At 39.7% G+C, this 20,209-nt stretch overlaps 1 protein-coding gene across 10 annotated transcripts in view; it reads left to right on the plus strand.

Moving 5' to 3' along the window:
* The window catches only part of LOC109416672 (transmembrane and coiled-coil domains protein 2), a 510,917-nt gene that overhangs the window by 256,654 nt on the left and 234,054 nt on the right, over nt 1-20,209 (plus strand). For 9 of the 10 annotated variants that reach the window (XR_009998194.1, XM_029877001.2, XM_029877000.2 and 6 more), the window contains one exon: nt 11,445-11,549. The exons of the other annotated variant lie outside the window; for it this stretch is intronic. Coding sequence is in view for 8 of the 9 variants with exons in the window: in XM_029877001.2 (XP_029732861.1) it covers nt 11,445-11,549 (105 nt within the window). In the remaining variant the exon portion in view is untranslated. The remainder of the gene's footprint in view (nt 1-11,444; nt 11,550-20,209) is intronic. 10 annotated transcript variants of the gene reach the window in all.

Below are 20,209 nucleotides of genomic sequence, written 5' to 3' on the forward strand. Positions count from 1 at the left end.
AAGAGTGTATCGAAAGAGTGATACTTATCCGACCGCAGCAGGTAGACCGCAGCGTGTAGATATTTATCACAGGCAGGCAGATGGTAAAGCTGTCCGTCGCGTCTGCCTTCGCACCCGTCGCCGCCGTCCTCTTTGTTGACGGAGGGGCTGATGATGGCGATGATGACTTTCGGATGCGATTATTCCTTGACCTTGATGTACGATGATGCAAGCAACTCGCTTCCGCGTTGCGCTGGATACCACCTTGCGACACTACACTTCGGACAAGTGAGCGAATGCAAAACTTGAACAAAAACGCTGCGAACGCCACAGATGGGCAATTGGCCTACTATTATTTTTTTTTAAATAAACGTGAATCGGTGTACGTGGGAATTATTAGTGCTGCATCTGTTTGTTTGTGATAGGGTTCTGGAAAACATCTAGTCACGTAAGACAAAGTACATCAATATTCTCGATATTCACCTCTTGATTTATTTATCCACTGCTGTTCATTTTCCACATCACTGCCGGGAGAACGCACGATATAAAAAACCTTCCGCAATTGCGAGGGAAAAAACTCTACTTCACCAAGGTCTATCGCGTGGTGAGATACGGAGCACACGTCCGACTCGTCCAAATGCACAACAGGGAATGAACCGAGTTCAGGTAGTAAGGAGTATTCGGCCAAAATTGTTTTGGATATTGCTTTTTTCACGGAAACTTTTCGATGCTTCGTTGAATTTCATGACGTTTTCTTCCAGCGATGGCTTCCGCGAAAAAGGAAACCGCTAAATTCCACACTAACACAGCAAGAAATCTGACAATATTTACTTAATACACGTGCATTTTCAGCGAAATGCTCTATTTGCATGAAAACAATCCACTCTCACAACTAACGGATGACCGCCGTCAAATATCAGGATTACCAACTGTCCGGCGATTGCTGTCATGTCTCTGTGTCGCTGTGAGCTGGGTCTTCGGCGCGGAAACCCAACGGTGGGAATAAAATTTTGGGGTTTGCGCGCAATAAGACCATGCCTCATTGAATTGGGCTTTTAAATTTTGAAAAATTTATTATTTTTTTGATTTTATATGAAAGATCACCTCTTTCTGAGCCACCATGATTTTTTTCTGATTTTTAGAACTTAATTTTGGTACCTAAAATCAATTTCAAAGCGATTTTTTGAAATCACCTTTTGACAACTGAGCAACTGTTTGACAGCTGAGCAACTGTTTGACAGCTTGACCCAGTACAAACTGCGACGAGGGGTGATTCGACAAATCGCTCCCATACAAACTTCAAATTGATTTTTAAATAGGTTCCCGGGCACCAAAATTCATGAAAATTTGGATTTCGGCTCAGTTTGGCATGCAGATTCAGAATATCGAAATATCTTAACACCGTTAAAGAAGCCAATTTGATCATCACTTTCTGGTTCGTTTGTTGGTTCATCTCTCGGGCCGGTGGAGGAGGAGGAGGATGTATTGGGCTTTGAAGAAGCATGGTCGTTGTGTTGGATGAACAGTGAGCGCCCCTTATAAACTGGCAACACTGCCACGATGAGCGTTGCAGAAGTGTATGTTATTTGTTTTTATGTTATACCTCTTTAGTCAATAAGTAAACCTTCCGAGCGAAACACCAAATATACGATAGTCCTAAGTAACATCGCGCGTAGTCTTTTCTTTTGCGATCGTGTAATCTTTCTTTATTTCGGAGGTCGGCCAACAGGTAATGGGTTCAGTTGCGCGGCGCGAGTGAGAAGAAATTGCAGCGAATCGAAAAGAAATTAGAGAATATTTCTGTTGCTTGCTGGTGGTGTATTATCGTTCGGCGGCAGAATGGCGGAGGCGAAGATCCAGTTCGAGCGGCTCAACAATTTCAACTGGGCGAGTTGGAAGTTTCGTATGGAGCTGCTGCTGGTGCAGAGTGATTTATTAGAAATCGTGAAGGAGCAAAAACCGACCGACGTTCCTGTGGGATGGCTGGCGAAGGACGGCAAGGCAAGAGCGACTATCGGTTTGGCGTTGGACAACGACCAGTTGTGCCATGTTATGGGAGCAACCACCGCGTATGAAATGTGGGAGGCATTGAAGAGCTACCACGAGCGGGGCTCTTTGACCAACAAAATTTATGTGTTCCGTAAACTGTGTTCGCTAATGGCTGGTTTCCACCTGATAAGTACTGTGTAAAAGGATAGGACAAGTAATGCTCACGTAAAACTTTTGCAATCAAAATTACTTAGGCGTTCGCAGTTGATAAGTAATTCACAGCCAGAAAGATTTGCCAACAGATGGCACTGTCATGCGATGCTGTCAGTCATGTTGTTGATTTTCCGTACGGAATAATATGTCGATGTATTATTCCGTGAGTAAAAGGGGCATTTCTCTTTCTTTGTGTTTCTTCTTTCGCGCCTGCGCGTTCACAGTGTGCATTAGTATTTAGCCGTGTCGCTCTATAATGTGTGCTCCGTCGTCCCTCAGCATGGCTGCATCTGAACACGAGATTGAATTTATTGAGGTTGAATAATTTGCCGTTACGTAGTTTAAAAATTTATAAAGACACCCCAAAACTGAATTCTTTATAAATAATTCGACTATTGAAAAAAGTAAATAGCATTTGAGTTTAGCTGATGAGAGAATGATTCTAAAAACTATTGCATCATAATCATTTCATTTCGTTTGTTGAATAAAATGTTCTATGGTGCACTAGAACCATGAGAAGTAAAGACTGTATTCGATGAAATTTGGACACAGAAAATGATGCATAGCTTTTGATTGCGTTCACAAAATCAAATATTTTTTTGATCAGGAATAATATGTAATGTGTAGCTAATATCATAACAATGACAACAAATTCAGTTTGGTATTGGCGCAGATATTGTTAATATCTCGGTTAATATCATAAAATAAGATTTTAGTAAATTTTTTCATCCGTTTTAAAAATTGTAAAGGCTATAATTTTGATGTAACTCGTCAAGACGTCTGGAGATTTGACTCGAAGTTCTTAACAGAGTATCAATAAACTGGTAAAAAAATCTTAAAATCGGTTCAATACGTTTTTCTAGTATTCAAAACTCAAATCGCTTCAAGGCATATTTTAGGTACATTTTAACCATTTTATTCCGTGTGTACTATTTTGTTTGTACAACTGTCATGACTGTTCCGATTTTTATTAGCATTTGAAACTGTAAAACCATTATAAAAACTGTTCTTAGCCAAATTGCTTGAAAACTTTTCAAGTTATAACTGTGTGAATGTCACGATACAAAAAAAAAACATTTTTGATTATTGTGACTTTGTGCCACTTATACGGCTATAACTTTGTTACGGCTAGATCAAATTGAATTAAATTTTTACACAATATTTCTACATTTATACTTTACATACAGAACAGTTTTGATAGAAATCGGTTCAGTACTTTTGAATCTAGAGCTATAACGGTGAAGAAACTTCTCAAATGGCAAAATTCTTGTTTCAACGATATCTCCACCAATATTCAACCGATTTAGATGAAATTTGTATAATATTAGCTTTACGTAATACACTATTCCTGGTAAAAAAATAGTCATTTATCGTATTATTATGAAATCTTTCTGAATTCCAATAATTCGTTCCGAGATCCCTACGAGAATTGCTCTGGGATTCCCTCAGAATTTCTGCTTGGGATTCCTCTAGAAATTCCATCCTAGATCTCTCTCGAAATTAATTCAGGATTGCTCCAGGAGTTCTTTCTGGGATACCTAAGGGAGTTCCCTCAGATATTATTCCAGCTATTTGTTTAGGATTTGTTCAGAACTTCCAGGAGTTCTCTCCAGGATTACTCCTGTAACTCCATACGGGATTCCTTCAGAGGTTCCTTCATGGAATTCTCTAGAAATTCCTTCCGAGATTCCTCCAGAAGATTCATATGAAATTATTCTAGAAGTTCTTTCAGGGATTCTTTCACAAGTTTTTTTTATGATTTCTCCAGAACCTTTTTGAATGTGTTGAGATTTTTATCTGGGAAGAAACTATTTAAAGAATCTCTGAAATCGCTCGTGTAGATATTCCCTGCAAAACTGCTGGAGATATTCCTTAAGAAGCTGTTGGAGGAATTTTATAAGGAACTCAAGAGCAAGTCTTGGAGTACTTTCATAAAGAATAAAAAAAAACTTCTGAAGTATTTCCATGAGCAAAATTTAAGAAACTTCCAGAATGAATTCCAAATTATGTAATATGCAAGGAATCCCAGTAGAATTTCTTGGAGGAATCCCGGAAGGATATCCTGGATAAATTATTGGACAAATCTTAGAAGGAACTCCTGGAAGAACCTTGACTTATTTTCCAGGAGTCTGGAAGTTCTGAAGAAATTCCGGAAAGAACTTTTGAAAATTCCCGGAAGATACCCCGGGTAAAATTTCTGGAGAGGTCCCTGATGCCACTCCTGGTGTAATCTTAGAAGAAAATCCTGGAGAAATACCAGAAGAAACTATGAGAGGAACCCATAAATTTACTCCTAGAGGAAACCTAGAAGGAGTTTCTGGAGGAATCCCGGATGAAGCTAGAGGAATTACAAAGGAATTCTTTGAGGATTGACATGAGAAACGTCCAGAGAAAACCTAGATAAATCTCAAAAAGTTGTATCTTAGAAAGAAATCCTGGAAGAATCACTGAAAGATCTCCAGGACAAATCTAAGAATGAATTCCTATAGAAATCCTAGAAGGAATTCCTGAAATGATCCCGGAAGGAATTCCTGCGGCAATCTCCGAATAAATAATACTTCAGAAATCCCGGATAAAAAATACTTAAGAAATTCCGGGTGAAATTATTGTAGAATAGTTCGAAAAAACTCCTGATAGAATCTTAGAAAATACCTCTGGAGAAAACCCTGAAGGAACTCCTAGAAGATCCCAAAATAAAAAAAAAAAAACAAAATAAATAAACCCTGAATTAGAAGGAACTCACGGAGGGATTTTTTGTAGAACTTCTAATGAAAATCTCAGAGACATTTTATAAGAATCCCCTGCGAACTTCAGGTGGATTTTTCGGTGGAACATCTGGAAGAAATTCAAGAGGACTTTCTGTGAAACCCCAAAGACAACCTTCGTATGGAATGCCAAAAGATTCATCACAAAGAATCTTTCGTGGATCTTCATTTAATTCCCCGTGAAGCTTTGTCCTACCTCGTACTTCATCTAAAACTCCACAAGGTAACCGCCAGAGTCCCAGCCGAATTCCTCCCACCGTAGTCCGAACTCCAATATTGCAGAATTTATAATTAGTATCCAACCATAGTTCTCGTTGTAATACCATTAAAAGTTTTTTTTAATTTCTTTTTATTTGTGAATTTTAACTTAGCTAATTCTTCACACACCCATTAAAAGTTCCCTCAGAATCCCAGCGTCTCTCATTCAACTCCGTTGCACGGTGTCAAAATTTGGATTATTATCCAACTACCATGTACCTCGGATCTTTCTTCACGGAAAGTCAGCATTTTAGCTATTACTTTATAATAGGAGGCAATCAGTGAAGTACTAGATTGAAAGTAGTGAGCTGGATTTTTGTATGGTGAGATGTTCAATTCTCCATTTCTGCAATGAAATGGTGCAAACAGCGTGGGTTATATGATTTCTTGACTAATTTGATGCTGTTTGAGCAAAACTTTGGGTACTGTGTTATTGAAGTTGCAAGAAATAAATAATACAACAACAAAGTTACCCAAACTTTTGCTCAAACAGCATCAAATTAGCCAAGAAATCATATAACCCACGCTGTTTGCACCAATTCATTGCAAAAATGGAGAATTGAACATCTCACCATACAAAAATCCAGCTCACTACTTTCAATCTAGTACTTCACTGATTGCCTCCTATTGGAAAGTTTTAAAATATTCCATCGGGGAAATTTTGATTTATCTTAGTTTTTGGCTATTTTCCATACTAAAATTAATTAAATACTGAATTTAAACAAAAAACGTCCCATACAAAATGTATGGAAAAATTTTCACCGATAAAGTATTTTCTCGTCTTCCGATTATGAATATATAGCCCAAATACTAACAATTTCCGAAGAAAAATCCGAGGTACATGAAAGTTCGATAAAAATCGAGATTTTGACATCGTGGCGTTGAAATCTCACTATCTGGATTTTCCCCATACGCGCGCAAAAATTAAATTTAAATTTCAATCACACTTCCTGAGGAAACGAACAAAATTTCTCTAAGTCCAAATCGTAAACAACCTGGTGCCCTTTTCTTCACATCCTTCTTACAGCATCATTTCGTTAAAATGCTGTCAGTTAAACAAATGTCATAATTACTTACGGAAAAAGGTGAAATTTTACTTGAGCGCTCTACTTGGCAACAGGAAACTTAGCTTAAATTTGGAGGAAGGCGGTAACATGGCGAATCATTTGATGGAAGTTGCTGAGCTAGTGCACCGTTTAATTGCTCTTGGTGAGGGACTGCAGGAACACTGGATTGTAGCCATCATTTTGTCAAGCCTACCGACTAGCTATGATGCAGTCATAACTGCTTTGGAGAGTCGTCCAGTGGAAGAGCTAAAACAGGACTACGTCAAGGGTAAGCTGCTCGACGAGTGGAAGCGGAAGAACGAAGGTATGGAATCCGACAAAGCGATGAAGGTTTCTACTCGTGACCGGGAATCTCGTGTGAAAAATGGAAGCGGCGACAACAGTGACAGAAGAAGGAAGAAGTGCTATTGTTGCCAGCGGTTGGGCCATTTCTGGCGGGATTGCCCTAAATTGCATGTGAGTGATGACGACGATGAAGAAGAAGCGAAAGTATCCACAGTGCACACGATGAATCGTCTACCGACCCACGATGAACGAAGAAACATTTGTTTTGCTGCTACTGGAGGAAAAGAACATGAAGCGAAGGATGCAAATGATGAAGATTGGTGTTTGGATTCCGGTTGCTTGATGCACTTGATTGGAAACGTAGAGCTTCTGGATGGATTAGTGGCCTGCAAAAGAAAAGTCGTTTTGGCAGATGGTAGGCAGATTCACTCTAGAGCAATGGGTACGGCAAAATTGACATTTAGTAGTGAAATCGGCAAACGAATCATTCCGGTTGAAAATGTTCTTTTTGTTCCTGGATTAGCCGGTAATTTGTTATCTGTTTGTAAAATTGCGGAAAGAGGCTTTAGTGTGAGTTTTGAATCCAGAAAGTGCCTAATTGTGAAAGAAGGAGAGGTGATAGCAATAGGCAAAAGGAAGAAGAATGGATTGTATGTCGTTAATTAAAATGTATTTGTAGAAAGTTTAGAAAGTTGTCCAGAAAGAAGTGGTGTGAGATAGGAAACATGTTTAGGGAGAAATGTTGCAGGAGGAGTGATCAGATTCAAAGCGGCAAGCGCTACTTTTGAAAAGGACGAAAACCGACAACAACAAACCGCACAAAAAATATTAAAACATTAAACAGAAATTTTAATTTGCTGGTTCCGCTTTTTTGTGGTAGATAAATGCAAATTAAGTGCGGCATGATGAATTTGTTTACTAGAAGTGAAAATTATATCTATAAAACGGGTAAAGGCAAAATAGTCGGCACGCACAAAATTTATAAGATACTCATGTTTTCTTCTAGTGCGGTTATTAAGCACCAGCAAGTAATAAATTAGGTTACTTATGCTAACATTTTACAGCTACATATCTGGTGGCAAAGCCAAAATGGAAGTTAAAAATAATCATTTGCAGATGTTTTTTTTCGAGTTTTGGTCTAGCATGCGCAGTCACCAATTAATATGGAAGACAGTTTAAACATTTGGTTTTATTACATTTCTTACAACAAATTAAAAGAAAAATCAAAATAATTTCAATTTAATGAACATTAGTTTTGCGCTTCTGTTGAATGCGTCCTTTTGATACGAAACGCTAGCCTTTCGTTGGCTTCCACTCACCACGAAACAAAAAGATGTTTTCGCATGGACAAAAATGGTTGCGTCGGTGAAGGATGGACCCGTTGTTTACGAACAGTAGCGACATCTGCGATTTGCAAGTAGGTACGCGAAACTGAGCTCATCTGTCAAGTTACGGGAGGGTTGTTGGAACTCGACTGAAACGATGCTGGAGCACTTCATTCTCGGTTTTGATTGCACCAAAGAATTTTTTTTCGAAATAGGCCTTTCTAGACTTATGCGCTTATGCTGGACAATGATTTTGAGGTTGCAAAAAAAACCTTCAGGAAGCTCTTCAGCCAATCAGACTAGCCTCGGAAGCATTAGGAAGACCAGATGCTATATTACTGTCTGCGGAAGGCAGCTTGATCAAGAGCTTGTATTCAAAGCTTACGAAAAGTAACTCTGAAGTTGGAAACGACCTCTTCCATGCAATTATGAAAAGAACCAACAAAAGGCGCTACAAGGAAATAATAACAGCGTTAAAGTTCTTTCAAGGTCTTCCGTCGTCAACGCAAGTGCCAGCACAGGCCCCCTCTTGCATTCCGCTCTTTCTCGTGTTTGTTTAGGAGAGTAAGTAAGAAAAAAGAAAAGCTAGCCACGCCAATGTTCGGCAATGATTGATTTTTCAAAAGTAATTGCGAAAGAACTCACTTTTTGAGTTACATGGTAAGTTGAACCCGAATCTCAAAATCGAACTCCGGAAATATTTGTTCTAAAAAGCACCTCTCACTGTCCGATGAAATCATTAATAACATTTGCTTCTTGAAGTTGTATTTTCAGCAAACGAATTCAAATTGATAAGACCAGTTACTTGATTTGAACCATTGATTAAAAGATCATCAATTAGAAGAAGAACCCTCAATTAAAAGATGAATAAAACATATTCCTGATCGCAAAAACGCGTTTTTAAGCACATTGAAAAATTTCCCGGGATTTCCCGGGACAAGCAACAAATTTTATCCCGAATCCCGGGACAACCAAAATGGTCGGGAAATGGAACCTGTAATGTGAACGAAATCTGATGATTGTTGCTGTTGACTCTACACGGAGAATCTGAAAAACTCAAATTTGAGTTCTTTTAAACTCAAATTTGAGCTCTTTTTAATCTCCCTATTTCATGCGCTCTTTCCATTGTCGTCAGAGAGTGGAGAGAGAAACAACCCAACTTTTGCAGTTCGAGTGTGTCAACTCAACGTTGAGTTTCAAGCACAGTACTCAAATTTGAATCTAATTAATTTTTCGGCTGGGTAAAAAAAAACTTACTTTTAAGTATTTTTTTCATGTGGAAGCAAACGGCAATAACCCAACATAAACTTCGATTCCATCAACTCAAAATTGGCTTGACGCACGCAACCCCGAAGTTGGGTGGAAAGAACTCACTTTTGGGTACTTTCGTTTCTCCGTGTAGCGTGCGCAGCTTTTTCTTTTTTCCCACTCACTCTCGTAAACAAACACGCGAAAGAAACAGATAATAAAGGGGGCACTTTGCCCCCTCTTTTATCTCGCTCTTTCTTGCGTTCAACAAAATGAACGAGCGAGAAAAAAGAAAAGGCTGTGCACGCAAGTGGCTGTTGATGATGATTGTCGCGTCATGACGATGATGCTGTCGAGCAATGCTTTTAAAGCGCGTTTGACAGGTCTCCTGCTCGATGGACTTATCCACCGATGAACCAAATTCATCGCGGTCCGAGAATTTTGACACTAGAGCGGGGCCGTTCCAATCAGAATTTAACGATTCTGATTGGGAATGGCCCCGCTCTAGTGTCAAAATTCTCGGTCCGCGATGAATTCGGTTCATCGGTGGATAAGTCCTTTGGAACGACATTGACAGCAAATTTGGAATTCGAATTGGAACATTTCGTGTCTTTGCATATTGGGGACTACGAAGGTTGATGAGCCGGGAAACACTCTTCCTTCCTACGGGGTTTCTTATGGGAGTATGAGTGAAAAAAAAGCAAAAAATCTTCCCTCCTTCACTTTCTCACAGAAAACCGCAAACAAAATCATCACCTTCGTAGTCCCCAATAGACGAGTGCACCGTTCGCCGGAAGTTCACTCGAGCAGTGAATTTTGACACCACGGTGGGGTCGACTCTCAACAACTTCTACCCAGCTGAAAATTTGTTTAATTTATTGCATCTAGTTTTCGCGGTGAAGTTGCAAAAATATTGGCTAGTGCATTAACTATATGCATGTGCACCACTTTAAATGAAAATTCATGTAAGAAATCAAAGAAAAAAATTATCACCGCATTTTGGTGATGCATCTCCGAGTAGAAGTTGTTGAGAGGCAACCCCGCTGCGCTGTCAAAAATTTTCAGGCTCAGTGAACTCAATGTTCATCGGTGCACTCGTCTATAGTGTCTTTAGGACAAACCTATGTCGCATTGGGTGGAATGTCGCAACAAATTCAGGTTGCGACATTGTCGTTATTGTTGCGCGATGGTTGAATTTTGATTCACTGAATGGACTTATCCACGGTCTTCTTTTTCCTCAGGATTGCTTCTTCTTTTCTTCTGTAACTGCGGGCACTGTTTGCAAAAAAAGACATATTCATGAACATCCAGCGACCGAAAGTTCACTGAATGTTCACCGGATCTCGCCGGATGCAAGATGTGAGAAGTGATTTTAGTAAACACGGCCCGCAGTTACCGTTTCACAGCATGCTGTCAGTTGGCATGTGACGTCATCGTGGATAAGTTCATGAGGATAACTATGTTAATAATAAGGCTGTCAAAGTTTGTCATTATTTTTTTTTGTCGAAAAAATAGATTTTCGTGGCAACTTTCTTTAGCAAAAGCATCGAATTTGTATGCGCATACTTTTTGTTGTGCTATAAGATAGAGAAAAACATGTGAAATTATGATTTACAATTGGGTTGTTTAGTGAATAAAACATTGCTATTTTCTATAGCCTAATCGAAAGAGCTCATTTGTCTAAGTGTAACGTGATTTTATTGGATTCTAATACCTTTGTTTTGATGGTTAAATTAACAAAACAATTTTCATTTTTGTGGATAGAATGACAGTTCAATCGCTAAAGTGACAGTTCAACCCGAACAAAAAAATTTCCCCATACAAATTTTAAATGCATTTTAAAAATAGTTCCCGAACTCCGAAAATTATGAAATTTTGGATTTCGACTAATTGTTGGGCGGTGAATCCGATTATGAAATAATCCGGATACCCCTAAAGAACCCAATTAAAAACATACAAAAAAAACTTCATTAGCTTCAGAGATACAAGGGTTGAGAGTTATGGTGCTCTACAGACACCATGGGCGGGAAAGGGTTAATTTGAAGTTGTTGAGGTAAAAATCAAACCAAAAGATGCATGCTAATTGCTTAACTTCTTTTTTTTTTTGTTTCACATTTTCGTGAAGTGAGATTTTGTGGGAGCCCTTAAAATGTAGGGGCCCGAGGTCATGGCCATCCTATACAAGCCCCCCCCCCCCCCCCCCCCCCCCTCCCGCAGAAATCCGACCCTGCCTCTATTGAATCCAAGAGGAATTTTATAACTGAAGGAAATTACATAGTTTAAAATTATACCAATTCAAATGATTTCTTTTTCAGACTTTGAATAAAGATGTCACTGAGTTATCCATGTTACTAGAAACGGAAAGATACCGAGCGGAGAGGTTAGAAGAGCAATTAAATGACTTAACGGAACTTCACCAGGTAAGTGCACTAATCAATGTTCTAGTTGGATGTACCTGTTTACTTATTTTATTTGTAAGGGTTTGGACGTTCATCTCAATCCGAATGTATGCTATGTAACATCTTGACTGAATACACATGATGTCGTTTTCGTTTTTGCGGTGGTGCTACACCGGTGCAGCACTTTTGCACCGAAAATGTTCGTTTATGATTTTCGTGCTACAACGGTGTAGCACTTTTTCTGCACCGCTCAAGATAGTGCAGCACTCATGAGTGCACAAATTCGAGAGTGTAGCAGGTGCGCACTAGTAATCCTACATTATAGAGATCTGCGGAGGCGGCCATTGTAAGCCAATCGTGCAGAAAGAACTGTCAAAGTGTGAGCCAAATGAACAGGCTGATCGTTCGTAAGAAGGCGTCGATTGAACGGTATTGCAATCCGAACTAAATAAATTAAAATTATTTATTTTTAATATCGAGAAATTGACGGTATATGTAAGTTTAGTAAAAAGATAGAATTTAATTAATTCTGCTTTCAAAAGCTCAAGCTTATGACGAAACTTTTGTTGCTGCACTTCTCGAAAAAACTTTCATTGCTGCTTCTTGCTTCATTTCTGCCGATATGTTTAGCTTAACACTTTGACCAACATTGACTCCGCCCCCAGGTTGGTGTTGAAGTTGGTGCTAAGTTTGACCGTCTGTTGGCAGTTCGTCAAACCGATTTGACGGTTGACGGTTTGGTCGGCAAAAATCAAACCAGTTTGATTTTACTCAAACCAACGGTGGGCGGTGCCAATGTTTGACGAACCGATCGTACCGTGTATAGTGCTGTTGCACAAACATAGTGCGATTTCATATGGGTTTTATATCTTTCAAAAGAAGAATAATAAAGATGTTGACAAGTCCAAGTCTTGTGCAGTCTCTGCTGTGTGGTCCAATGACCACCCGTATTTATACTACCTTAGGTAGACATAATGAATGATACCTAGACATTTAGGTATTGTTATGAATAGTATTTCATGTAGGTAGATATCCTATGCGCACAACCATTAGGTAGACACTACAGTCCTTTCCCCTTTAGAAAATTTCAAAAATTTACATTCATCACCAAAATAATGATAGCACAAATAAACTGACGAGTCCGTCACTTCCAAAGAACATATCTGTTCGCTAACAAAACTACAAAAACACGATTTCGCTATCCCAACATCGGCAACTTTACCAAAAAAGTACAAATAACACAAATCCATTCACCAAAACATAACATATGACAATTCCGCCACAAAAGAACAATTTCGTTCACCACAAAAATAACATATCGTTATTACCAAAACAAAAAGACAATTTCGTCAATGCAACATCGGCCAAAATAGAACAATCTGTTCACAACATAATGGCAATTCTACCATAAAAGAACAATTTCGTTCACCACAAAAATAACATATCGTTATTACCAAAACAAAAAGACAATTTCGTCAATGCAACATCGGCCAAAATAGAACAATCTGTTCACAACATAATGGCAATTCTACCATAAAAGAACAATTTCGTTCCCCACAAAAAATAACAATTTGTTATTACAACAACCTGAAACCCAAAAAGAAACAATTTCGGAATAACTCAAAAGAAATTACACGTTCCTTGATCCTCGTCGCCACTTTTATATCCTTCAAAAGAAGAATAATAAAGATGTTGACAAGTCCAAGTCTTGTGCAGTCTCTGCTGTGTGGTCCAATGACCACCCGTATTTATACTACCTTAGGTAGACATAATGAATGATACCTAGACATTTAGGTATTGTTATGAATAGTATTTCATGTAGGTAGATATCCTATGCGCACAACCATTAGGTAGACACTACAATGGGGAAGTATGTTGGTGCAACACGATTTGGCAGTTCGTCATACGGTTGCAGAAACATTCGCTGGTTCGATCAACCTGGGGGCGGTGGCAATGTTGGTCAAACGGTTTGAGTAGTGTGTAGGGTGCCTAACTGCACCTAAAATATTCGTTTTTTCAGTAAAAAGTGTAGCACGAAGCGGTGTAGCACCGCCGCAAAAACGAAAATGACATTAGAGATAAAGATAACCATTATCTCCTTCTTTTTCTCTCGTCATCGTTTATATGGAAAATTAAAAAAAATCAATGGTATCCCATCAGATCAAAGCTTTTTCGATCCCATTTAATGACCCAAATAAGTGTGCAAAATTTGAGCACGATCGGTTATGTCTACGTTTTGCGCATCGCGTTTAAAATTTGTATGGGATTTTACATGGGAAAACACACTTTTTTTACATTTCTCTCATGACAAGCTCGATTTTTTCTAAAACAATGTAACCAATAAAGTGAAAACATAGCCTAGAGTGTCTTGAAAAACTTTGTCGTAGACCGCGATGTGATCTGATGCTTATGAAAAAAGTTATAGCGTTGGCATTGCTTACCGAAAAAGGCATGATTTTGTTGCTAAATAGCAATATAAAAAACAATATTGTTATTCCTTTACATGTTTAAACATAAACACATGCATGCGGTTCGTTGGTTATAATTATTTTCACAAGCATCGAATCGCTTTGCGGTCTTCAAAGAAGTTTTTCAGAACATCCTAGGCTACCATTTTACAGTATCGGTTAAAAAGTTTCAGACAAACTTTTTCAACTTATAACAAAAATGCAAAAAAGTGTGTTTTCCCATACAAAATCCCATACAAATTTTAATTGCACTGCGCAAACTGTAAACGCAACCGATCGTGCTCAAATTTTGCACAGATACTCAGGACCCGAAACGGAACCAAAAAACCTTTGATCTGAGAAAACGGTTCTGATGACCCACGCTAGTGGATAGCCGTCCTTGCTAAAAAAAAAGTTATGCAAGTTTTTCAAAACGTATGAGAATGTGTTGAGGCTATGTTCTTAGTGCAAGCCTCTACATATACGGCCGCGTATGCATATGCGCAGGTTTTCAATGCTGCTGTCAATCAAATAAATCAGAATAAATCGAGCCTGTTGGCTCTCTTCTACTTTGTCCTTCAACCGATCAAAAAATGTTTTGGTTTGACTCCAGAAAAACGCCCGAGTAGGGTTCATTCAAATATTACGTAACGCATTGGGCGGAGGGAGGGGGTCTAGCGCTGTGTTACGCTTCATACAAAATTTCAAAATCTTCCATACAAAAGTTGTTACGTGGGGGGAGGGAGGCGGTCCAAAATTGTCATATTTTGCGTTACGTAATATTTGAATGAACCCTATGTGCGCCGCAACATGTTTACGCTCAGAAAAAGCCGTACGTGCGCACTCTCGGAGCTTGCACAGTGACGTGATTATTATCTTCCTCTCATTCTCTCCGTCGGCGTCGGTCCATATAGCCGTCTTTGCCAAAAAAAAAAAATTGAGGGCGATATTTACGAATCGTATGAGAATTTGTTGAGGTTAGGTTTCTACTGCAAGCTTCTATCCATTGATCCGCGAGCGGTAATGAACCTTTGTACGAATTTGCCCTGTCCTGCTCACTCCCACAGAAAATTTGAAAACACCGCGCACAGTAAAAGTCACATATCCGGAGTAATTCGCGAATAGGGCCTAACTGACAAAGCAATAACATTGCGAAAACAGCAACCGAATTTTACTGATACAATTTCAATCCCTATTTAGGAGTAATTCAACATGAACAAGCTTAAATGACACAATTCTGACACATTTTCTTGATTTTCTAATAAAACAGTACAAATTTGTTAATTTTTGCACTAAAAATTGCATTTATTTTATTACGCCCGAAAAGATGCCCGATAATGCTAAATACGCCCAATACCAAGCGAGCTTCTAAAATACGGTGCAGAAGCACTAGTGAGAGCACTACACTGGGTCATTACCAAGATTTGGGAGGAGGAAGTATTACCGGAGGAATGGATGGAAGGTATCGTGTGTCCCATCTACAAAAAGGGCGACAAGTTGGATTGCGGGAACTACCGCGCGATCACACTTCTGAGCGCTGCCTACAAGATACTCTCTCAAATTTTATGCCGCCGTCTATCACCGATTGCAAGAGAGTTTGTGGGGCAATATCAGGCTGGATTTATGGGTGAACGCGCTACAACGGACCAGATGTTCGCCATCCGCCAGGTGTTGCAGAAATGCCGCGAATACAACGTGCCCACACATCACTTGTTCATCGATTTCAAATCGGCGTATGATACAATCGATCGAGAACAGCTATGGCAGATTATGCACGAATACGGATTCCCGGATAAACTGATACGGTTGATCAAGGCGACGATGGATCGAGTGATGTGCGTAGTTCGAGTATCAGGGACACTCTCGAGTCCCTTCGAATCTCGCAGAGGGTTACGGCAAGGTGATGGTCTTTCGTGCTTGCTGTTCAACATTGCTTTGGAGGGTGTAATAAGAAGAGCGGGGATAAACACGAGTGGGACGATTTTCACGAAGTCCGTTCAGCTGCTTGGTTTCGCCGATGATATTGATATTATTGCTCGTAAATTTGAGACGATGGCGGAAACGTACATCCGACTAAAGAGTGAAGCCAGGCGAATCGGATTAGTCATTAATGCGTCGAAGACAAAGTACATGATGGCAAAGGGCTCCAGGGAGGAATCACCGCGCCCGCCACCCCGAATTCATATCGACGGTGATGAAATCGAGGCGGTTGAAGAATTCGTGTACTTGGGCTCACTGGTGACCGCCGACAACGACACCAGCAGAGAAATTCAGAGGCGCATTGTGGCAGGAAATCGTGCTTACTTTGGACTCCGCAGAACTCTACGATCGAACAAAGTTCGCCGTAACACGAAGTTAACCATCTACAAAACGTTGATTAGACCGGTCGTCCTCTATGGGCACGAAACATGGACCCTACGTGTAGAGGACCAACGCGCCCTTGGAGTTTTCGAACGGAAGGTGTTGCGTACCATCTACGGCGGAGTGCAGATGGAAGACGGGACTTGGAGAAGGCGAATGAACCACGAGCTGCATCAGCTGCTAAGAGAACCAACCATCGTCCATACCGCGAAAATCGGGAGGCTACGGTGGGCGGGTCACGTCATCAGGATGTCGGATAGCAACCCGACTAAAATGGTTCTCGAGAGTCATCCGACCGGTACAAGAAGACGTGGAGCGCAGCGAGCTAGGTGGGTCGACCAAGTGGAGGACGATCTGCGGACCCTACGCAGAGTGCGGAACTGGAGACAAACAGCCACGGACCAAGTGGAATGACGGCGGCTACTATGTACAGCAGAGGCCACCCCGACCTTAGCCTGACCGGTAAGTAAAGGTAAGTACTATGCGCCTTGAATCGATATCAATTTCAGAATCACCTTTTACTATTCGCAATGTTTCTGATTTTGACAGGATTTCGCCGTTTACTTCGCCGTGTTTATGTTTTGATTTCAGTTTCGCCTTTCACTATCGCCGTGTTTACGTTGTGATTTCAGTTTCGCCTTTTACTTTCGTAAACAAAAAGACCAGGCGTAATTCTTGTTTTGTTTCGTGCGACACAGAATGGGATTACGCCTTCTACTCAACCCGTGATTTTCAATAGTTAGAAAAGTGATATCAAAGAAAGTTTGTGAGTATTTAGTAGGAAAATCTAGCATCTTTGCACATTTATTATCACTTAAATTGTGTACATTTTGTCAGTTACGACCTTTTCGCGAATTTCTCCGGATTTGACTTTTACCCGACGTCTCCACTAGACAAAAATGTCTTGCCATTTTGCTGGACAGATGTGTCATGACAGAAATGTTCTCTCGCTGTTTGCATGGAAAGCAGCGGTGTTGATCATTTCTGTTACGTTTTCTCTTTCTGGCAGCAAAATGGCAAGACATTTCTGTCTAGTGGAGACGTGGGGTTACTGTGCGAACTGTTTTCAAATTTTCTGTGAGAGTGAGCAGTACGCCAGATTCGTGCAGAGGCTCATGGCAGCGGCGAGCAAACCTAACCGGTTTAGATTTTGACGTTTCTTGCGGGAAAGTCGAAGCGGTTTAATTCTCCACCTCACGCCGCCATTTTCCGTTCAGTGGCGCCATCCGATTGCGAACCCCAAGAAACGTCAAAATCCGAATGGGTTAAATGTGCCCACCGCCGCCATTGATATACGACAGCTTGTGGATAACGCCGTGGTTTCTATCACCGGACCGAGGCGGAAGATCTGCGAGGACCATTGCAAGATACTCTGGTCAATTTGTCTGCTTGGGCTCTAAAGCTGGGTATCGAATTCTCTCCGGAGAAAGCTGAGTTAGTTGTTTTTTCTAGGAAGCGTGATCCAGCCGATCTAGAGCTTCAATTTTTGGGTAAGGAACTCACTCAAGCTCTTTCAGAGCAGGAAGCAGATCGGGTTGTTTTCATGTTATTGTACGTCGCGTCCGCAGTGAGAAATATTCAAAAGAGCATCCCAGCTAGTTCTATTTGGTGGCTGGAAGCAGATCGGGTCGTTTTCATGTTATGTACGTCGCGTCCGCAGTGAGAAATATTGAAAAGTGCGCCAAGTCAGTTTGCTTTGGTGGTTGGAAGCAGATCGGGTCGTTTTCATGATATGTATGTCGCGTCGCAGTGAGAAATATTAGTCATGTTTAATGAAGTACCGTATTACCCCGCTAATACGACACTGACTGTTGTCGTATAACCGGGGTAACCTTTTAATTCGACAAACTGGTCACCCTACACCACCATGCTCATTGGAATTTGGCAACTCTATTTTGTTTTTGTTTTGATTTCCGGATTTGTTATGAAACATAATTTCATCAAAAATTGCGGTGGCGCGAATGCAAAGCTCGTTCTTTCTACGATTGTTGCCATCCTCAGTTCATTCCGGTTGGTCTCCAGGCGGTTTGGGTGTTGAATAGCACCAACTCAGAACTCGGAGTAGTTGCTGACACATTCTACGGGCCCCGTATCATCAATACCAATTTTTCAAAGTTAAGTTATGGCATATTTGACATTTTTATCACATTCTACATTACTTTTGTCATCCAAAAATGTATTCGACATGATAATAGTGTGACAATAAATATAAATTGAGCGACGATTAAGATTAACATTAAAATCGTGATTTTAAGTCTTTTAGGCACACTTTTCACCCAAACTATCGTATTTTAACCACCAACACACTGATTTTTCAAAAGTCTTCCATCATTTGAAGATAAATGTATGTAGATTTTTTAGCATAAAAAGATTTTTAATCGGAAGACTTCACAACTCTGAAATATGGCTGACCATAGTATGGGTTTTTATTGCGTTGTAACGTAACGAAAAATCAACATTTGCAAATTTTATTCAAATACGGAAAACGTTACAAATATGAAATTTTGTATGCTCTTTGTACTCGAAAAGATCTTTCAAATGAGACTAAAAGAAAGAAAATCGGTTCACGGAAGCCTGAGTTTCACCTGGTTGAAGTTTGCGTTGTAACGTCACGAAAAAAAGTTTTGTGGAAAAGACCAAATCTTTCTGGCTTGGACGGCTTCTGAATTGGACAAACGTAGTTCTATATTCAAAACAGTTTCGTTCTCGTTGTGTATGAGCTCTTTTTCAAGATATCGTTTATAAATTGCGTACCGTCAAATGGGGTAACTTGCAACACTTTTCGACTTTGAAGTAATAGTATTGAAAATCTAAACATTTGACACATCCTGTGAAGCATCGTGTACGCTAATTACCCCGAGTAGAATACTATGCAGCACTTGGTTTACCAAAATACGTTGCCACCTAATCAGGAGGTGCGAAATACATGCTTGTTGCAAGTTTCCCCATCTGTGGGGTAACTTGCAACATAGGACATGAAGCTAAGTTAGCTATCATTAAACAGCACTAACATTCTAGCATTTAGTCGTATTGTAAAATTTTGATGTTATGCATGAAACATACCATGAAAAGATGTACACTAACCAATTGACATATAATTTTTCGTGAAAGGATTGATAGTTATTGCAAGCGAGAGTATATCGTTTAGCAACAGGTCTCACGTCCCTCAAACACAAAATATATATGATTCTCTTGACTTAGCACTCATTACCAAATGTCAACAATGATTATTGTCATTTCTTGAAAAGGTAGAGTGAGTCATCTTCAAGTAGTTTTCAGTTTGAAGTGGTGTTTGGCAATTTCAGCTAAATTAACATGATTGAAACACACCTATTCTACTTTGTAAATTTCAAACTCGCTAATTTGGGTATTAAACTGAAATAATTTACTCCATCTAGGTTCAGAATTGATATTGGTGATTGCTTTACAGCGTTCATAAACAAAAATTGAACTTTTAACATGATGAAACATGAATGAAACTTCAAAATGTGGTATTTCCTAACGCGTGCAAAAAAATGTAAAAAATGAAATGTCATTTGGAAATGAACGCGTTACGTAATCAATAAATGATCCATTTCGGTTATTTCTATCAAGTATATCGTGAAATGAAGATAAATAATAGAAGGTTTCGTGAAATTCAACTGTTGCAAGTTACCCCATAGTGGTTGTCGAATATAATAATGATTTTTTGCACTACTTAGTCGATAAGTTTATTAAACTTTTATCGTTTAGCTAAGCTTACTATTAGGTACCCTAACTGCAAGCAAGGTCATCAGACTTATCGCACTTACCATTGGGGAGAGTTCAAGCACGATTTTCATACTTGTTTTTATGGCATAAAATGAGCAATCCGTTTTAACAGTGTAGCTAAAC

The sequence above is a fragment of the Aedes albopictus genome, chromosome 2 (genome assembly GCF_035046485.1).
Source record: "Aedes albopictus strain Foshan chromosome 2, AalbF5, whole genome shotgun sequence".
Classification (NCBI taxonomy): domain Eukaryota; kingdom Metazoa; phylum Arthropoda; class Insecta; order Diptera; family Culicidae; genus Aedes; species Aedes albopictus.